Source organism: Dermacentor variabilis, chromosome 2 (genome assembly GCF_050947875.1).
Source record: "Dermacentor variabilis isolate Ectoservices chromosome 2, ASM5094787v1, whole genome shotgun sequence".
NCBI lineage: Eukaryota > Metazoa > Arthropoda > Arachnida > Ixodida > Ixodidae > Dermacentor > Dermacentor variabilis.
This window is the reverse complement of record NC_134569.1, coordinates 14030986-14051734: the sequence shown is the minus strand read 5'-3', so window position 1 is coordinate 14051734 and position 20749 is coordinate 14030986. Positions and strand designations below refer to the sequence as shown.

The 20749-nt window shown below is 42.7% G+C and overlaps 1 protein-coding gene across 1 annotated transcript in view; it reads left to right on the top strand.

Annotated features, from left to right (window-relative positions):
• Nucleotides 1-19496, top strand: part of TfIIFbeta (transcription factor TFIIFbeta) — a 41705-nt gene extending 22209 nt beyond the window's left edge. Inside the window, exons 5-8 of the mRNA XM_075679693.1 lie at nt 10781-10862; nt 12029-12125; nt 14364-14507; nt 19292-19496. Of these exons, the coding sequence (XP_075535808.1) occupies nt 10781-10862; nt 12029-12125; nt 14364-14507; nt 19292-19411 (443 nt within the window). The 3' untranslated portion in view covers nt 19412-19496. The remainder of the gene's footprint in view (nt 1-10780; nt 10863-12028; nt 12126-14363; nt 14508-19291) is intronic.
• The last annotated feature ends 1253 nt before the right edge of the window (nt 19497-20749 follow it).

Sequence of the window (20749 nt, the reverse complement as noted above, 5' to 3'; positions counted from 1 at the left end):
TCTAATGGCGGAGTCGGAGCAAGTTTTTCTGCTCGTTTCGGAGCAAGTTTGTTCCAATGGCAGAGTGAGGGTGGGAGTAAGGTGTTCCAATGAGAGAGTCGGAGGGGATTCAGAGCGGGAGTCAGTCCGTGGAGCAGAAAAAGATGCTCCGCCAAAATCGGCGGAGTGGACCGGAACTCTGCGTGACGTATTTCCTTTGCCACGTTTGTCTGCTGGGAGGCACCACCGGTCACGACTCGCGAGGAAGCAAAAGCTGCTGCACGCTTGGCGAGATATCCATTCCGCACTTTTACAAAAACAACAGGTGAACGGCGCTGAAGAGACAGGTGAACGGCGCTGAAGAGACAGGTGACCGGTGCGGCGGTGCTGGGAGCAAACAGCGGAAGGAAATGACAACACGCAAGGTATCCTGGGTAACTCGGTGATAGAACTTCCGCTTCCGCGTTGCTCCGGTGGCGCAGGTTGTGTTCCACTCCCGGATCTGGAGGCGTTGCTCTGTGCCAGAGTCAAGCGCTTGCTCGTGGAGTCCGTCGGCTGCTCCGGCTCCGCCATTGGAATTCAACATAAGGCGTCCCGATCTCGCTTCGAAAAGTAATGAGCTTACCTTTGAGTTATCATAAATTGTTTCTTTCCTGATTTCTTTTTTTCCTCTTAAGTAGTTACTCATGGCAGGTTTCTTTTCCATTGCCACCACCCATGAGATCATTTCGGCCTCTCTGACTTTCCGCTTGACGTTCTTTGTTGCTGTGTTGCCCACCCTGCAAGCCGCATACTTGCTGGTAAGCTTCCTAGTCCTTTTCCTCCACTGTGAATCAATGTTTTTCCTGTACAGATACCTAAACACTCTCCCAGCCCATTTACTTTCTTCCATTTTCCTCAGCCATTCTTCATACTCAATTTTACTGCAAGCTTCCCTCACTTCGAAACTAGTCCAGCCCATATCACCCTGCACAACTTCATTTGTAGTCTTCTCGTGAGCGCCCAATGCGAGGCGACCCACTGACCTTTGGTACCCATCGAGTCCTGATTGTACCCCTGATTTAAAGCAAACAATTGCATTTCCAAAAGTGAGTCCTGGAACCGTTACACCTTTCCACATACCTCGGAGCACCTCGTAGCTATTGTATCCCCATAGCGCTCTGTGCTTCATTATGGCAGAATTTCTCTTCCCTTTCACTGTTATTGTTTATTCCTGTGTTTCCAAATATCTATTGCCTACGTTTATCCATATACCAAGGTATTTATATTCTGTTACCCGAGGTATTTCCTGGCCCTGTATCTCCGCTGTCTGTTCACTGTTTTCATTGAATACCATAACACCTGATCTTCTAACACTAAATTTCAAACCTAAATTGTTGCCTTCCTGCCCACAGATATTAATCAGACATTGCAAATCACTTTGCTTGTTAGCTGATGAGCAAAACGTGAACAAGGTGAATGCAGGAGCCAAAATTTCGACAAGTGGACTTGTCTTCTTCAAGGCGACATATGCTTTCCTCGCCACAGTATATATAGGGGGGGTTCTTCTAAAGGGGAGAGGGTGTGAGGCAGGAGGACGCAGAAACGAGGGAAAATGTGTTAGTGTGTCGAATTGAGAGTAAAGGAACGCTGTGTACAAGGTCAAAGCCAGCCCCCCCCCCCCCTCACCTAGGTCTGTCAACACAGGCACGTTAGCCGGCCTGTCAAGGGCCTCTGACACGGTGGCTGACAAAAAAGAGAAAAAGAAAGAAAGGAAAGGGGGAAAAAAAGGGGGGGATACGTCAACAAATCAAACTAAGTGTTGTTGCCTATAGTTTGAAGTTTAGCATAGTGAATAGATTCTAAAGCTCCCTTTGAAATGTTTATGCCTATTGGTTGCAATGTATTGGTTGACAGACCGGGGTGGGGGTGGGCTGGCTTTGACCTTGTACACAGCGTTCCTTTACTCTCAATTCGACATGCTAACACATTTTCCCTCGTTTCCGCGTCCTCCCGCCTCACACCCTCTCCCCTTTAGAAGAACCCCACCTATATATACTGTGGCGAGGAAAGCATATGTCACCTTAAAGAAAAGTCCACTTTTCGAAACGTTGGCTCCTGCATTCACCTTGTTCACGTTTTGCTCACATCTTGAATTTCCATCTCCCGCATTCCCCGTCTTTTCTCTGGATTTCTACCGACGGAAGATGAAGGAACAAGGTGAGCGCCCTCTGCTTTCCTTTTCACACGTAGCACTAATTGGAGACAGTCACTACAAGTACATGCACGAACACTTCCCATCAGGCCAACACTCACTGTACATTAGCTTTAAGAGCGGCACCACAACACACACCATCCGAGACCTCATTGCTGCAGCACCACAGCACATCACACATTTCTTCATTCACTGCGGGACTAATGACCTTAACCACGACACCGGTGACAACACAGTTGAGGCCATGAAAGTGCTCATAAACGATTTGCACACCAACAGACCAAACGCAGAAATCACCTTGACAACAGTACTTCCCAGGATCGCAAACAAACACAGGCCACTTATTCAACAATCAGCGACACTCCTAGCTCACGCACTAGGGACACGTAAGCTCAATGATTTTCTTCTTGACATTGGAAACCAACACGAAAACGTCGATGTCATCCACCACGCTGAAATACACTAGGACCCCAACATTCTGCTAGCCCGGGATGGACTTCACCCCAATTTTTTTGGCGTCAAGGTAATGGCTAACAACATCAAGTACAGGCTCAGGAACTCTTTTAAATCGACGCAACCTACAACACCAATAAATCCTGCGTCCCAGTTAGCTTCAACACAGGAACACACGCCTGAAATTTTCAACACCAGCTCGCACGCACGTTCCACCGAAGCTAGAACCCCAGAAGCATCTACACAAATGGTGGACGCGGAACCAACACCACCTTTACAACATCCGCGCATACGGAAGCCCACAACCACCCGCGAAGCCTTCACGCAAACAGCTACATACACTAACAAGCAAACCGATACACAGACAGACATCGGTGCAGGCCTGGACAAGAAAATTAAGCGTAAAAAGACACCACCTGAAGATTTTTCGGCCCGAAGGTCTGCCCGAACCAAACAGAAATGACTACCACGCACTAGGGATAGCACATGCAACAGCAAATCTCACCCTTTCCTCCAATCCCGCAAAGCCAAACAAACAAATTACAGATTTCACCTAAAAACTTACACTAGCTGCATTAAACAGAGGAAAATCCCAAAAGGTCTCAGAATTAAGGTTAAATGTGCCCTTGGTTCTTTACCCTCCAGGCTATTAAAGTGGAATGCTGTCCTAGAAAATGCATTGCTCTCCCTTATCGACATTCTCAAAGAACACTGCAAAGAACAACTTAGGATAATCTCCGATCAACTCGACAGCATAATGTTAACTGAAACGGGAAGAAGAGAACTTAAACAATTCGTCCAAACTAAGGAGGAGAAATTACTAGATAAATACCAGCGCAGAAATATTAGAGCTGCAGACCCACCCAAAGAAACTAATGTAACCCCTGCAGCACGTAGCTCCACCGACAGTCCTACAGGCGAGCATCCGGAGCACTGCAGCAATGTAGTAGACATATCCCAGAGTCCAAGCCCCGAAGAAGTTGATCTCCTGAAACGTGGTCTAACGTTTTGTCCGACGAACAACGCAGTAAACGAATACAAACTCCACAAAGATATAACAGAGTTTTCACGACGCATGCGCATCAAGGAGTTCTTTTTCAGTAGACCAGATGTAGGAAAAGAAGATAGAGACTCTCTTAGACCACCTAGCACGTGGACACCGGAAACCGAAAAGTGCCCAGACCTCGATTGATACTTAAAACTGATATCAAAGGAAATTCTAGAGTCAATGCGGCATTGCCGGAAACACAAAAATTTGACCCTCGCTCAACACCAAATCCTTAAAGAACTTGCGAAAAGGAATGATATTGTAATAAAACCGGCAGACAAAGGCGGCAGTATCGTAATCTGGCCTATAGAAAAGTGCAAGAATAAGGCCTCTAAACAACTGAGCAACCACACCCATTACAGAAAGCTTGACTCTAACCCAACTTCAGATTACAGCAATATTGTGTTGAGCACAATAGCAAAGCTCCGGTCCAGGGAACTAATCACGCAATCTGAATATCGCTTCATGATGCCCAAGAACAAAACAGCTGGCCGCTTTTATCTTCTTCCTAGAATACATGAGGTTCCGGTTGAAGAAATATTTGCAGCAGAAATTCCAGGTCAGCCTATTGTGTCTAATAACAACACACCTACTGAGTCACTATCTAAATTCTTAAATAACCACCTGTCACACATACCTACCACCCTCCCATCTTTCATTCAAGACACGCCGCACTTCCTTCGAATTATCGACGGCATCAACGCCAACCAAATCCTTTCCGACCGCGCTATTCTAGTCACTTTGGATGTTTCTGCCCTTTACACCAACATTCCCATGAGTGAAGGAATTGAAGCCGTTTCTAGATCCCTCGCAATCAATCCCCAAGCGCACGCTCCTGAAGTTTACTTATCGCTCCTTAGGTTAGTTCTCACGCTCAACTATTACGAATTCGATTCTATACACTACCTGCAAATTTTCGGCACTAGCATGGGTACGCCATTCGCTCCCACGTATGCGAACATTTTCATGGGACAGCTTGAAGCAGACCTGCTGAAATCCTACCCTTTAAAACCCCACACCTATCTTCGTTACATTGACGACATATTTATAATATGAGAACACGGCACAAGCGCTTAACCGACTTAATTAGCCATTTCAATCGCTTTCACCCGAGTATTAAATTTACTGTTCACCACTCTCCTAGTCAGATCAACTTCCTGGACATGACGGTCTACATAAAAAACGGAAAACTGAGAACGACACTTTACTGGAAGCCTACAGATAGCCAGCAATATTTAGACTACAACAGTAATCACCCGCGACATTGCCAGCAAGGAATTTTCGTCAGACAAGCGAAACGTATAAGAAGAATCTGCAGCGAAGACCACGATTATATCCACCACCTAAATGAACTTAAATCAACGCTAGCAGAAAGGAACTATCCCCAAGTTAGTCTCGATAGAGCTTATGATGCCGCGTCAAGATTGGAGAGACAGTCGGAATTGGCGAAGAGACAGCCCACATTAGAATCTGACAGACCGCCAGCCTTTATAACAAAATATTCTAATGCACTCCCAAACATAAACAACATCCTAAGAAAATACCACCAGTGTTATCAAGTAACGAGCGTCTGCGAAAAGTGTTCCCGGATATACCCAGGGTTACCTCTTGCGGAAACAAGAACTTTAAAGGCATGTTAGTGCATGCAAAAGTCAGCCAGCAGCACTCCCCCGCAATAAAAGCATGTTGTCGCCCTAGGGGCAAAACCTGCAGGCACCTTCAAAGTGACATTAAAATTAAAAGCACCGCAAATAGTTAGACACATGAAGTCAAATCTAGCTTCACTTGCACAAGTTCGGATGTGATATATGCTTGAATGTTCCTTCTGTAAGAAACAATATATCGGTGAAACAGGACAATCAATGAACATCAGATTAAACGGACATCGCGCGGACACAGCTAAAAAGCTTCCCAAAGCCGTCGCCGAGCATTTCAACCAACCAGGTCATAACTTTGATGAACTTAAACTCTACATCTTACAGTCAAATTTCCGTTCTGAATGAGAAAGAAAATACAGAGAATCATACCTTATCCATAACTTCAAGACATTGCAACCAATAGGCATAAACTTTTCAAAGGGAGCTTTAGAATCGATTCGCTATGCTAAACTTCAAGCTATAGGCAACAACACTTAGTTTGATTTCTGGGCGTATCCTCCCCTCTTTTTTTCCCTTTCCTTTCTTTCTTTTTCCTTTTTTTTTTTTGTCAGCCGCCGTGTCAGACGCCCTTGACGTGCCAGCTAACGCGCGTGTGTTGGCAGACTGGGGGGGGGGAGGGGTTGTGCTGGCTTCGACCTTGTACACAGCGTTCCTTTACTCTCAATTCGACACACTAACACATTTTCCCTCGTTTCCGTGTCCTCCAGCCTCACACCCTCTCCCCTTTAGAAGAACCCCACCTATATATACTGTGGCGAAGAAAGCATATGGTTGCCTTGAAGAAGACAAGTCCACTTGTCGAAACGTTGGCTCCTGCATTCACCTTGTTCACGTTTTGCTCATCGTCTTGAATTACCATCTCCCGCATTCCCCGTCTTTTTGCTTGTTAGCTAGCAACACAATGTCGTCCGCATAAAATAAACCTGGGAGCTGCTGCTCTATTTCTGTACCCGCCTGTTTGTATGAGAGATTAAACCCGATATTACTTCCTTCTAGCGCCCTCTCCATCATCACCATGTACATCATAAACAGCAGCGGGGATAAAGGGCACCCCTGCCTCAGTCCCTTGTTGATATGAACTTTCTCCTCGCTCCTCATCTTTTCCCATTCAACGCGAACAGTATTTTCTAGGTGAATCTCTCTTAAAAGCTATAGACGATCATTACCTAAGCCTTCCCGTTCCAGAATATCCCACAAAATGTTGCGGTCTACGTTGTCATAGGCTCCTGTATTGTCTAAAAAGGCCACATATAATGGTCTGCTTTCTACTTTTGATATTTCAATACACTGAATAAGCACAAATAAGTTATCATCTAAATGCCTAACTATTCTGAAGCCATTCTGAAGTTCTCCCAAGATGCCATTATTCTCTGCCCATGCTTGAAGCTTTAATTTGATTGCCTGCATTGCTACCCTGTATATTACCGATGTAATGGTCAACGGTCTATACGAGTGAATACTATCTTCCTCCCCCTTACCTTTATAAATTAAATTCATTTTACTTTGTCACCAACTGTCTAGCATTCGTCTATCTTTTAAAGTTTTTTTCCACTGCTTTCACCAGAGCTTCCTTACTTTTTGGTCCTAGTTCATTAATCAGCCTAACGCGAACCTCGTCTAGCCCCGTGGCTGTTCGCTTAGGAATTTTCTCTTCCGCTTTCTTCCAGTTGAAATTTGTCAGCATCAGCTCCTTTTCCACTTGGGTCTCTTTCATGCTCTTTTTTTCTTCAAATACAACCTCGTCATTGGCTTGGAAAAATTCGGCTGTTATTTTTCGGATGTAATTTATTGCCGCTTCTCCTTCCAGTCTGTTTTCATCTTTATCTAGGATATGTTGTATTGTTGTTGACTTCCTGTGGTTCCAAAATATTCTAGGTGCGGCCTTCTTTTTCTCACGTATTTCTGACAACCAATGTTCACTTTCACCTTTTAATTTTGCTTGCACCAGTATTTGAACCATAGACTTTTTCTCCCGGTATATTTCTCATTTACTGGTTACTTCATTCTGCGGCGGCTGCACCTTCTTTGCCTGCCTGTGCTCTCGAGATGCTTTCTGTCATTCACCGATCGCTTCTCATATCTCCCTGTTCCACCAGCTTTTCGGTTTCTTTCTTCCTTTCCAACAAACATGTTGTTTCTCTTTCCATATTTCTGTCATTATTACACATTTCCACTCTTTACTTGCCCATTTGCCAAGTTCTTCCTCTACTCTAGTGACTATATTTGCTATTTGTTCAGCGTTCAAATTTGGACTGGCCATTTTGTGCCCCTTGCTCTCTTTCCCAACTACATATCCCATTTTCAAAATGATGCATTTATGGTCACTCTCTATGCTGCTATGCCCTTCCTCATTAATGACCATTTTTTTCAACTTATCATGAATTCCTTCTGTCATCAGACAGTAATCAATGGTCGATTGCCGGTTTCCTACTTCCCACGGGATCTGCCCTTCACACTTAGGCCCTGTGTTCACGATAACGAGGTTATGTTGCTCACAAAGGTGTAGCATTGACTTCCCGTTGTCGGTATAGCCATCTAAATCCTGTATGTGGGCATTTATGTCACCTAATAGGACAATTTCAGCACCGTTCCCGAAACCCTTAATATCAGCGCTTATGCATTCCACTAACTCTTTATTCTTCTCGGTGAAATTATTTTTGGTCTACAAATATGTAACGCCCAGCCAAGTTTCTTTCCCACTCATTGTACCTGATGGCCAAAGATGCTCTTGACATTTTGAATTTACTCTTTTCCATTTGGCTCCCTGATGGATGAGCATTCCGACTCCCCCTTCCTTTCTTTTCGGCTTAGTTCTGTTGCACCCTTCCCAAACATAATTCTCAATAACTGGCGGCTCTTCTGAGTCTCTAAGGTGCGTTTCTGTAACCGCATACACCCCTATTTGTTCTCTATGTAACTGCTCCTCAATCTCTGCTTACTCTTCCTTTCTTTTGCTGCCCTGCATGTTTATGTAGCCTATTGCACGGCGAGCTCTCTTGCTTTCCTCCTTTTTCTGTTATCGGTGGCGATGCTCTTCTGAGGTTCCCCTAGGGGACCTTCTTCATTACTACCTACTCTGGCCTCCTGAGCACCATTGGGCCCCCTAAAAAAAGCAACAGTGCGACCAACAAGTTGCCAGCCCACTTCTCGTGCCAGCGTGTAATGAAGTAGATCCCGTCTCGTTTAAAACCACCACAACTTCTCACTTCCCTGTTTACTTCGACAACCTCGAAACCTTTCTCTCGGCTCATTTTCCATATTGCCTCATTAGCAGTCACTGTGGCTGTTTGTACGTGACTGTCAAGTACAGACACCTCCGGCACCGTGCACGCCACGATCTGCACCTGAGGGGATAGCTCACGCAAGTCGTCCACCCCCTTCACCAAGTGCTGGGCTAGTCCAGTCCCTTTCCTGTTTAGGACGTCATTTAGCCCACCTGCTACTATAACAAGGTTGCGCACGTGGGCATTTTCTGCGAGCTTTTGTTTTTCTCGCTCCATGACAGAACTCATTGTCCGCCCTGGAAATGTCCCTACCGCCACTTTTTTGTTGCCTTTCACCCTCTCCACAATTGCTTTTGAGCACCCAGCCATGTTTGAGTCGCCGGCGATAATCACCCTTTGACTCTTACCTCACCCTGCTTCCCTTTGTCCTTTTCCGCGTGATTCAGACTCGACAAGGGGCATTGTTACCTGGGCTCTTGCTTTTTCCGCGTGGCGGCCTCAAGGTAGGTGCCGCTCTTTCCAGCTAACCCTTCATCACGCTGCATGCATTCCACATACTTCACTGACACTCCCTCGCCTGTCGCGTCGGGGGTCTGCGTTCCATTGTCACGCACATTCTCGTTTACAATGGCAGCCCTGTTCAGCATTTCCTCGGCTGCTTCAAGTCTCTTTTCAACTACCTTCCGTGCATCACGCTCCCTGTTTAGCTCATTTCTGAGCTCTTGCACCTGTTCAAGAAGCTCTTCCTGGAAAGCCTCCATTTTCTGCAGCCTAGTATCGACATCACATTGTGTGCCGGTTGATTCGACGCCCTCTCCATTGTCATCCGTCTCCTCATCTGCCTTGAGGGACCCCCCACGCACTGCTTGCTTTCCTGTCTTTCTCGCCCTGTATTGCACGGCTTTTTGCAACACTACAATACTATAATAATGCTACTACTGATGCAAATACTATAATACTACAATACTATATCAATGCAGAGCACGTGCCTTTTAACAAACACCGATACGCACAGGATCCAAATCCTCAAAATGTCGCAAAGCAACTCTCACCACTGTTTCAAAAGCAATCAATGCCGCGGAGACCGAAGGTATGACACGCTCTCGCACGCGCTCAACCACACGGCCACGCTCTCACTTTCCTACCAAAACACGCACAGTAAAACCACTAATAGCTATTTGTCTTGCCACTTCCAAGCTACCATTTAAAGACTGCAAACACTCAACCTCCCACTTGGCTGCACGTGTTGGAGCACATGGCATGAATGGATGCTCTAACCATCCTGCAAAACCAAACGTACACGAAGCACACCTGCGCACCCGTAATACAAGACAAAAAAAAAGGAAAGAAAAAGAAAACCACCCAATTACTATTTAAGAGCAAGAAATCGGCAAATAAAAATGGAAGCAAGCCCAAAGCATGCACAAAAACTTATGATTTCGTCGCCACCACGGAGCCCCGAAAAGCACGTCCATTCGCCACAAAATCCAAAACAAGGTCTCGTGAAACCGTTGTGTGCACCACCCCCAATGGGGGAGCAAGGGGCAACAGATGCCTTTTGTCTGTGCCGTGTGTCATGCCTTCTCCCCTGTATTTTACAACAAGAAAGAAAGAAGGCAGCATAACACTGAAGAAACCTTAACAAGCGTGGCACAGTCACACAAGAATAGATGAATTACTCGAAGTTTTTAAGGAAACAGATGGGCATATAATGCATGGTGGCGACAAAACCAAATAAACAAGAGGAAAGAGCTAAGCTACTGCAACTGGTCCCCTTCCCCATCACTGGCTGCCGACCTACTAAATTCAGCCGTAGACACAAAAAAATTGCAAGATTTACGATGCTTCAGTGTGGGAACACTCACACAAGACACTTGCGGGGGTGACCATTTTTGTTTTTAAACTCTCATATCTTCCGAGACCGTTTGAAACTGCCTTTCAACCCCCTGCTGAATTGGTGCCATTTTTCTTTTTCCTCGAGAAAGGTAACAACCCTTGCTGTTAGGTTAACCATGCATTTGTACAAACGTGCGCAGATTTCTTTTCTTTTCTTCAAAATCTGGAGCCTCCCACAGTGGCATTTCTGATGATGCATGTGCTGCTTTGGAAAGTTAAACCTTATTATTTATGTGATACGAACATACTGGGCTTTAAGCAGTACATTCCAGCTGTCAGTGCTTGCTGCCCTGTGACAGTGCTATGTGTATTCGTGCAAATGTTACAGGTAAGGTTTACCTGGAAGGCCATGTTGTGCAGAAAGGTGAATGCAGGCCCCTGGGAGATGACCGCTACATGCAACTGAAGAGGTGCATCTCACCCTTTTGTACTTCAGTACAATTATGTCTCTCAATTACTTGACAACATATATTGCTGTTGTTACTTCATTTAATGTCTCATGTGGCATTGTGATCGCTGCATACATATTAAATTTACTGTGCAGATCAGCCTGAAGGCTCTGCAGCCATAGCATCACAAAGGCAACAATGGCTTGTTTGGTTAACGAATGTTCTAATGCTTCAAGTTGTAGATTAATTCACTTTTGAACTGTTGGAATAGCCGACAATGCTATGGTGTGACGACTATCATCACACGGAGACCCTTGAACATGGTCTGTATGAGTGTCCTTGATAGGGTACAGTTGATCACTTGCACTGATTGCTGATCATTGTAAGAGCAAAACATTTTCTAATATCGATCTCATATGCCATCGCAGCAGAGGGTGTCGAAAACACCGCTGCAACTGTTAAAGGGCCCCACACCAGGCCCCATAGTATATTTTGCTTATACGCTGAAAGTTGTTACATGTGCTCTAGGTAGCATTCTGCTGCAAAAATTTTTTCAAATCGGCTCGTTAATAGCCAAGATAAAAATATTTCAGTGCCTAGAACTCATGATTACATTTTGTTTGTGTAATCTATTATTTCTCCAAACTTTCATTCATCAATTCAAGCAATAGATAGCGCAAATAACAGATGGTGCTTTCAATAATTCTTGAAGTCACGTCTCACCACGAGCGACATCACTCTGCAGACCCGAGTACGTAGGTGCAGGGATATGAGTACGTCATCGTCCGGGTTGGAGCGCAGCGGCCGCGAGGAAAAGGGAAAACGGCGTTCAGATCGAAATTTCAGACCTTTCCACGGCGTGTAGCGATGTAATTTGCAAACACAATCGTTGGTGCGCATTGTATACTCTGTGCTTGTCAGCTCAAAATAGCCAGACCTGGTGAGGAGCCTTTAAGAACAAAGAAATCTGCACAAACTGATTTAAGCTTTATCCTTAATTGGTTTTCATTGTGCTGCACATTATCTCGTGCATGTGCCCTGTGTCCCTTCTCCTTCTTTCTTTTTTCATCGCTCTTCTGTTCTGGCTAGCTTTCTGCCTTTCTTTCGTCTCTCTCTGTTTGCCTTGTGTGTTTCAGATGCATACCATTATATACATAGTCTATAAGAGGTCTTTCACACATCCTCAGGCAAACTATCCTGAAGGCTAGCCAACCTGTGCGTCAAGTGAAGCAGCTAGATCGAATTGTGCAGAACTACAAGCCAGTGGCCGACCACAAGCACAATGTGAGTTTCATTTTACCAATGGTACTCTCTTGGCTAGCAAAACCTGTGTTGCCCATCCAGTGCCCGCGTTCATGTAGAGGAGATGACAGATGTACTGAGGCAGGCTCAGTTCTTGCAGAACAGTGAATTGTAAATTTGATAAATGCTTTTTTTTTCCATTGATGAAATGGCTCCTCACTGAGGAGTCATTGTTTTGCTACTTCTGCTGGCATAAACCGCCATCAGTTTACATAAGTACTCAAGTTATGTTCAAATTATTAATAGTACACAAAAATGCAAAAGAGAATACATGTTCGAACATCTTAATGAAAAATTAGATACACTAATTTGTATTGATTTAGAAATATATGTCGACGTTGCCAGCAAATATGTTGCTCTATAGCAGGAGTTGCAACATACTTGCTCACACATGTTTACTTAAAGTAAAGTAAAATGAATAAATAATCAAAAACAGCAGTTCAACTGGTCACCCTGAGTGGTGGAACATGGAAGACTGGTTCTTATAGCACAACAGAATTTCTTATGTGACATCGTCGCATGGTAGTGATTGTGACAAACACAGTAGCAAAACTGTAAATGGCTAAACTAAACCTTTATTGGGCGAACTTGTGCCCTCAAAAACAGGCTGCACTCAAAGAATGGCGACAGTGGCAAACACAGTCGGTGATCGTCGAAAATCTGATCAGCGGGTTAAAAGCGTCGGCTTTTATCCATCAGTCATCGAAGGTTCCAGAGTAACCGCTGGTGCCCGCGTGACTTCCAGAAAGTTCTACACCATTCACGTCGTGCATACATGAAATCAGATTACACAAGGTTCGGTGACAACAGACAGCCGACAGAACCATTGATAACTTTCTAGAAACTTCCGATACATGCAGGCACGCCCTGCGCTTTGCGATAACATTTGTTAGGCGCGGTGAAACGTGGTCACCCAATAAAAATAAACGAGTACACATGTCAATATCACAAACTATGATTTGAAGCAATTGTTACCACAGCTTTGTTAAGGATCTGGTTAATCCGCCTAGGCAGTTGTGAAACAGTCTCGGAAGAAAATTAAAGCTAGGAAATCTATTTGTTCACAGTAGCACAGTACAGTTTACTTCATCTGCTGCATGAAGACACTTTGGATAAAGATTACACAAACAAGAAAAAGAGAACCTCCAATCTGGGCATTGTGCAGCATTGCCTTTAAGTAGGCCTTATGGTAGCCTCGTTTGCCATTGAAAGCAGTTGATTTCAGTGTAAGAAAGTTGACTATTTATGAATTTAGCCATTTAGGAACGTACATTCTGTACATACTTGAACGGCATGTAAATCAGGTAGACTGCCCACAAGAGTTTTTCAAATGCAATATAAGCTACAGTTCTTAGCAGACTGAGTGCCTAGAGATGCACTGTTGAGCTCCCATGTTTGAATAAGAAATCACTTTTATAAAGGCAGCATGCTTGGGCCTTGAAGTAATCGAGTTCCTTCACAACATTTCAAAAATATTTGTAGGCAAGTGTGCATTATCAGAGGTGTAAAGTGGTCATTGCCCTTCAATTTTCAAACAATAAAGAAGACTATTGCGCCAGACAATATTGGCTGATGTTTCATATTATATATGCGGATAAAGTAGTTGTTTGCATTTATTGAGAGAATGTGTTTGATAGAACAAAAAGATGTGAAATATCGAATGTGGCCCTGCCTTCTTACTCTTGAGCCACTTTCCTGTAACATCACAAATTTTGGCAGTGACTTAAAGAAGCTACTTAACATTGACAACAGAAGTGGTGAACTGCATTGTATCTGAGACACTGAACTTGGCAGTTTCTATCAGCATTTTTCTTTGAAGAAGATTGTCCACGAGTTTATTGAATGTGAAAAATGTTCCATGTCACAGGAGCAATGTCATCACCATCTCTGTTAGTGTGTAAGGGAAATCGATGAATGACAATTCAACCTTTAGCTTTAATTTTGTTTCTGCTTGTTAGTCAACTTTTGCGCACGTCAGAAAACAAAATCCGAGAGAATGCACCTATCTATCCATTCCATGCTTTGCCCTGATCTGTCTTTTGGTTAACTTATTTAAATCATACAACTGTTCACCTAATTTAGAGATTGCATTTAGCGCTTCTTCAAGAAAGCAGTTAAATTTTCTTCACTTGTCAGAGGACCATAAAGTTGGCAGGTGATGTGCTGTGCCTTGGTGGTGATCTGGTGAAAAAAATCGCATTAATTCCTTTCTCAATACAGCTGGAATTTGAACAGAAGAAGAAGGCAGAGGGAAAGAAGGCACGTGAGGACAAAGATAAAGTGCTGGACATGCTTTTCTCAGCCTTTGAGAAACACCAGTATTACAATATCAAGGACTTGGAGAAAATCACACGGCAGCCAGTGGTAAGGACAATATCTCTAAAGCACTGTGTAGTGTCCACAAGAATGCTGACGCAAGTGTTCTGTAAACTGTAAAGGCATCAAAGGAGTACTGGCACATGTTTAGTAGAAAAACTGTAACACAGGCTTCTTGCGTATAAAAGAATAAAACTTTGAGAGAAACACTTATAGGATATTTAATTTGACAGTAAAGGTGCCTTGAAATTCTGGATCTGGCATCATCAATGTTGTCATGACTTGGTTAAAATTTCATAACAGCCGTGACACAGAAGAATTTTCTCCTGCTGTGCAGCAATGAGGCTAAGTGTAAGGGTGTTGCTCATATAATAATAATAATAATAATAATAATAATAATAATAATAATAATAATAATAATAATAATAATAATAATTAAAAGAACTAGAATGCTGTACATGTTTCTTGAATAGCAGTCAGTTGGGTATGACGTAGTAGTTCTGCGGAAATCTGCAAGGTGGAGAGAAGTAATGAATAAAGGGAAAATCAGACATCCACCCGTTCTTAGCAATTGCTACAAAGGAAACCCATACGGGTTCCTCGAAAGAAAAGCCTCATAGTTGAAGAAAAATTCATCCTGGTCCGGGACTCGAACCCGGGACCACCGCCTTTCCGGGGCAGCCGCTCTACCATCTGAGCTAACCAGGCGGCTAGCAGATGGCAGGGCGAAGTCGAATTTGTTGACAACACGAAGCAAAGGCAAGTGTATAATGTAGTAGTTCTGCGGAAATTGTTGTCATGAATGGCTTGAAAATCATGAATGAAGTGATAACTTTGAAAAACACGCACTTATCAGCACATTCTGCCGGTGGGGTAGAAACTTGGAAAAGATTGAAGTGCGTGAAAGGAAGCTCATGATTGTACAGTGAACAATCTAATGGAAAACAACAGGCATAATTTCAGGCAACAGGAAAACTGTAGTATGAATCGTAGAACAAATGCACGTAACTGACATTCTAGTTGAGATGAACCCCCTTACCGCATGGCGTATGATACGCATAGAACTTCTAGCATGATAGAATTAAAAAGAAAACTCTACATATTTACCCAGAATATATGTCCTCTCTAGCATTGAAATGCTAATACATAGCTACTGTAGCGCTGAAAATATATTTTTTTATTATTATTTTTATATTTTTAGCATTATTATTAGGTACTCTTTGCACACAACGAGCAAAGAGTACCTAAATAAATAAGTTCTTTACACAGTTTCTACTCTCCATATCAGTGCATGGGATTCCAGAGTGTTTGATAACTGTTAATTACCCTACCTACTATGATGTTTTCATCAAAAAATCTTCTGGTGCTGCTATGAGGCAAGCATTCATGCTTGCCTTTATGATGCTTCGTGCAGTTATGGGATGTGTTGTGAAGAGGAGCAGAGTTTTGTTGCCTCATGAAAGAATGAATGTAGTGGCAAAATATGATATTTATACAGGCTATATGGCTTCTTAGCATTATCATTGGTGTTGAATACGCCAGGAAATAAAATTTTCAACAGTGTTTATGATAAAGATAGCATAAGGCCTACCTTTTTCCATGCTCTAACTCTCGAGGAAAAAAAAAAGGATTTCTTTTGGCTTGCATCAAGCCGCCAAAGACTATGCAGAGCAAAAATTGACATAGAACCAAGTTTTATAAATGATCCAACCTAGATATCGAAGCTATTAGTGAAGCTTCACATCATCAAAATTAAAGAAACTTGTACTACCTGCAACTGAAAGAACCATACACTGTTTTTCAAGTTGTGTTTAACTTCTTTAAGTAGTTTGCGTATATTTGGCAAGTCTTCCGCAATTCAAATTTCTTTCTGAATGGTCATAAAATATGCTTGCGACTGCGTGGTGTACCATATATCATGTCCGACAACCTTGGCTCATAAAGTTGCAACCATACATTTCTTCGAAAAATTGAAGTTTGTTTAGGCTTATCTGGTCTAAACAAAGGCTCATCTAATTTTTTCACCATAAAAATTTATTCAGTAAGGGGTTAAGAGGATGAGTGCATAATCATGGCTGTGCAGAGTGTTTGCTACAAACCAACTGCATTTAATTTTAAACTAATGGCTACAAACCAATCTATAGCAATAGTGACCCATAGCTGTATTGACCTTAATTTCCCCTCATCACATGCCATTTCCTCTGCCTGCACTGTTTATAGCCAGGCTGTCAAGTGGAAACTAGAATAGCAGCTTCGGCTTGTTGGTTTTCTATCCTGGTGTTAACAGTGCAAAACGTATACAGGACACGAGAAGACGAGACCACAGTGCTTGTAGTGTCACCTTCTCGTCTCGTGTCCCTTCTACGTCTTGCGCTGTAAACACCAGGCAGGTGGAAACTCTTTTTATGCCAGTCCAGTGAAAACAGTCGATTTGGCTTAGTTCAGGAGTAAAAAGAATAATGGTTCACTATGGTAGAATTAATTCACTCCTGTGAGTTAAAATGGAAAGAAAATTATTAAAAGCGGGCAAATCATCAGATATCAAATTTTTCCAACACGCATTATAGCATCGAATAGGAATGTTTATTTCGGTATAATTGGGCACCACTCTTGTACAGACTAGTGAAAAAGAAACAGCCAACAATCAAACACAATTAGGATCACTTTTAACACGATAGCATTAAGTGTCCCATGTTGCAGAAAATCCGGTTTTGGTGTCTGGCGTCCAGCGTTGAACGTCGCTTCGGCAAAAAAAATGTTGAACTACGCATACCCAACCATGCAGGCCCTCTATGTGGTGCAAGGAAATCACTGAACTAATTTAATTTCTCAAGGTAAAATATGTAGAAAGATCGTAAAGTACAACTTACACACAAGCTAAAGACATGATAGCGTCGGAGTGTAGTTTGAATATATGAGAAAACATAATTATATTACACGAAAACTAAGAAAAAAAACACAAAACCCTTTTCCAGCACTTCTACTATTCATAGAGCGGCCATGGCCTCCCAGGTTTGCGCTAGTAAATCTCAAAGGCCATAAAGCAGCGCGCTGGATTCCTTGCAAGATCTCCAGGTGGTGCTCACCTTTGCCGCATTACAGCCCATGCAAGAGGCCCTGTTTCTACCAGAAAGCTGGCCTTCATGCACAGATTGCGCCGCCAGCGTTTCCTGGTAAACATTATGGTTACATAGGCTGCAGTTGCTGGGAAGTGTAAGAAGCATTCAGGGATCTTTGGGTGCTATCGTGTACCAATCTTAAAGGCGAAGCTTAAGCGCCCTCCAAATTTTTAAACACAAAATCACTAATTCTCAATAAAAGGACTCCACGAATAACCTCTCAGCATCTTTATAGAGGCCAGTTGTGAACAAGCTTTCCAAGAATAAACGGCTACTGTGTGACTAGCTTTTTAGAAATTATGAATATATGGTGGTTGGAAAAAGATAAGTTGCTGGAAATATTCTGTGCCATAGACACATGTAAAATGGCCCATTCGTACAAAAACATCATTAGTTCTAGTATAAAAGATAAAACTGCTACATGACTAGAATGCAAGAAACACTAAATTACGGAGTACAAGCAGTACTATCAGATTTTCATGTAGATTTCCACTGCGAAACCACACACACAGCTTGCATTACCCATTTTGTTTGTGCAGTGCTCCGAAAACATGTCATTGTTTCAATTTTGATATTTTTGATATTTTGCTTAACAGACAAAGCACAGTAACTTGAGTGTAACAGCCGGTTGTTGCGAAAGATTTGGTTAGTTTCAATATTCGAATATGCCAAAATAGTTCATTTTCGAATATTAATAGTTGGTGTGTAACATTGGCTTTGTATTCGAATATTCACTAACTCCTAAAAATTATGAAAGCAAAATTATAAACAGTGAATCTCATCATCAACAGTCATATCTGACATGAAAACACCTCTATTATGTCCAATATTCATTAAAGCATATATCTTTACCTGGTGGTATTAATAAAAGGCATATTAGGTTATTTCATTATACCCATTAAGTTGTTACAACCATGTTTGTTATATTGAGGTTTGATAGTACAGTCTTTTGATGAAGTGTTCAAAATAATGGGAATCATATAGACAGTTTTCTAGAAGTGCTACCTGAATAAAAGCTGTGAAGACAATTGGATATGCTTACCCTAGTGTGTGTGGCATACACTTGTCTTAGCATGTCCAGAGAAAGTTACAAAGGATCCATTCAGTTCCAGAGAAATAAATTATTGCACGGTGCTTATTATAGCATGCACACAAGGGAACGTCTATGCTGAGTTTTTTTAAAGCGTACACATATAAATATAAATATATATGTGTGTGTGTGTGTGTGTGTGTGCGTGCGTGCGTGCGTGCGTGCGTGTGTGTGTGTGTGTGTGTGAAGAAAGGAAACATAGTGGGCCGATCTTATTAATCATAGCATAAGAAGCCAGCATAGGGGAAATTATCTGCAGATTTTAATTGAATTAAAGAAATCGTAACTAAATGGAAATGAAAGAGGATGAAAAAACAACTAGCCGCAGGTCGAACGCAGATACGAACCCACATCTTCACATAATGTGTGTTATGCTCTTAGCAGTTGAGCTATCGCTGCGCCATTTTTCCATCCAGTTTCTGGGGTATTTATGTTTGTCTACTAGAATTAACCCTGGGAGTGTTAGCCAATGCCAACACTCACAGTATGTGTGTGTGTGTGTGTGTGCACATAATTTGTGAAATGCTCTTTAGAGTGATGATTTCTGCGAAATGCATTAGGCTTATGCATTACACTTTTTCTAGCATATGAGTCCCACTAAGGCCATGCAATCTCATTTCCAGCCCTACCTGAAGGAGATCCTGAAGGAAATCTGCAATTACAATGCCAAGAATCCTCACAAGAATATGTGGGAGCTGAAGCCAGAGTACCGTCATTACAAGGATCAGGAGGCCAAGCAGTGATTGCTTGGTGAATTGCTTGTTGTGTGTTTCACCTTGAAGAGTTATGTGTTCGAATACACAAAAATATGTGTACTGCCTACTTTGACATTGCGTTTTGATCTCACAGAATTTCTAAGACACAGCAAATTCTATCATGTGGTCTCCCCTTTCTACTCATGTTCAAGAAAGCACGGAAGCAAGAATTTGCGTTGACAAGCATATAAACAAAAATAAAGAACTGGCCCTTCCTCCACATTTATATTTATACTACTGAAGTTGTCATTTAGTTTTTCCGTCGATTGTGATTGAGTGAATGAATACAGGAGGATGAATCTTAATTAAGTTGATATTAAATTTGTACAAATACTTAATGTTAGTAAAATTTAAACAAAAATACTCAAATTATGATCTTGAACATTTCAAAGCTACACAGAGAACGAACTAGAGGGGTGCTGCTGGCGCCGCTTGCATGACGTCAGGGCACGGACTCGCGCCTGTCTTCTGCTGCAGTGCGGGCAGTGTCCGGGCACCTTCTGCAGTGTTTTCGTTTGTTTGCCCTCATTCTCTCTCCATGTATACTTATGGCGGTCATTTCAAATATACCTTTACGACGTCTTCATCGTGAAAATTTATTCAAAGAGCTTATTTCTTAGACGACAATAGAATCAAAGGCAACGCTACAGTGCCAGCCGAAGGAGCACAGGCTAGCCCATTGTGGTTTTTCATGTGCGAATCGACAAGCACAAAAACATAGCACATAAGCATCCAGTTACGATACCATACCTGCAGCAGTGCAACAGGTATGTCACAAACGCTGGCTATATATGACTTCTACAACAGTTCATCATCATCATCAGCCTGGCTACACCCACTACAGGGCAAAGGCCTCTCCCATACTTCTCTAACTACCCCGGTCATGTGCCAATTGTGGCCATGTTGTCCCTGCAAACTTCTTAATATCATCCATCCACCTAACTTTCTGCTGCCCCCTGCTACGCTTCCCTTCTCTTGGAATCCAGTCCGTAACCCTAAATGACCATCGGTTATCATCTCTCCTCATTACGTGTCCTGCCTATGCCCATTTCTTTTTCTTGATTTCAACTAAGATGTCATTAACTCACGTTTGTTCCCTCACCCAATCTGCTCTCTTCTTATCCCTTAACGTCGCGCCCATCATTCTTCTTTCCATAGCTCGTTACATTGTCCTCAATTTAAGTAGCACCCTTTTCGTAAGCCTCCAGGCTTCTGCCCCATAGGCGAGTACTGGTAAGACAATGATGTTATACACTTTTGTCTTGAGGGATAATGGCAACCTGCTATTCATGATTTGAGAATGCCTGCCATACGTACCCCAGCCCA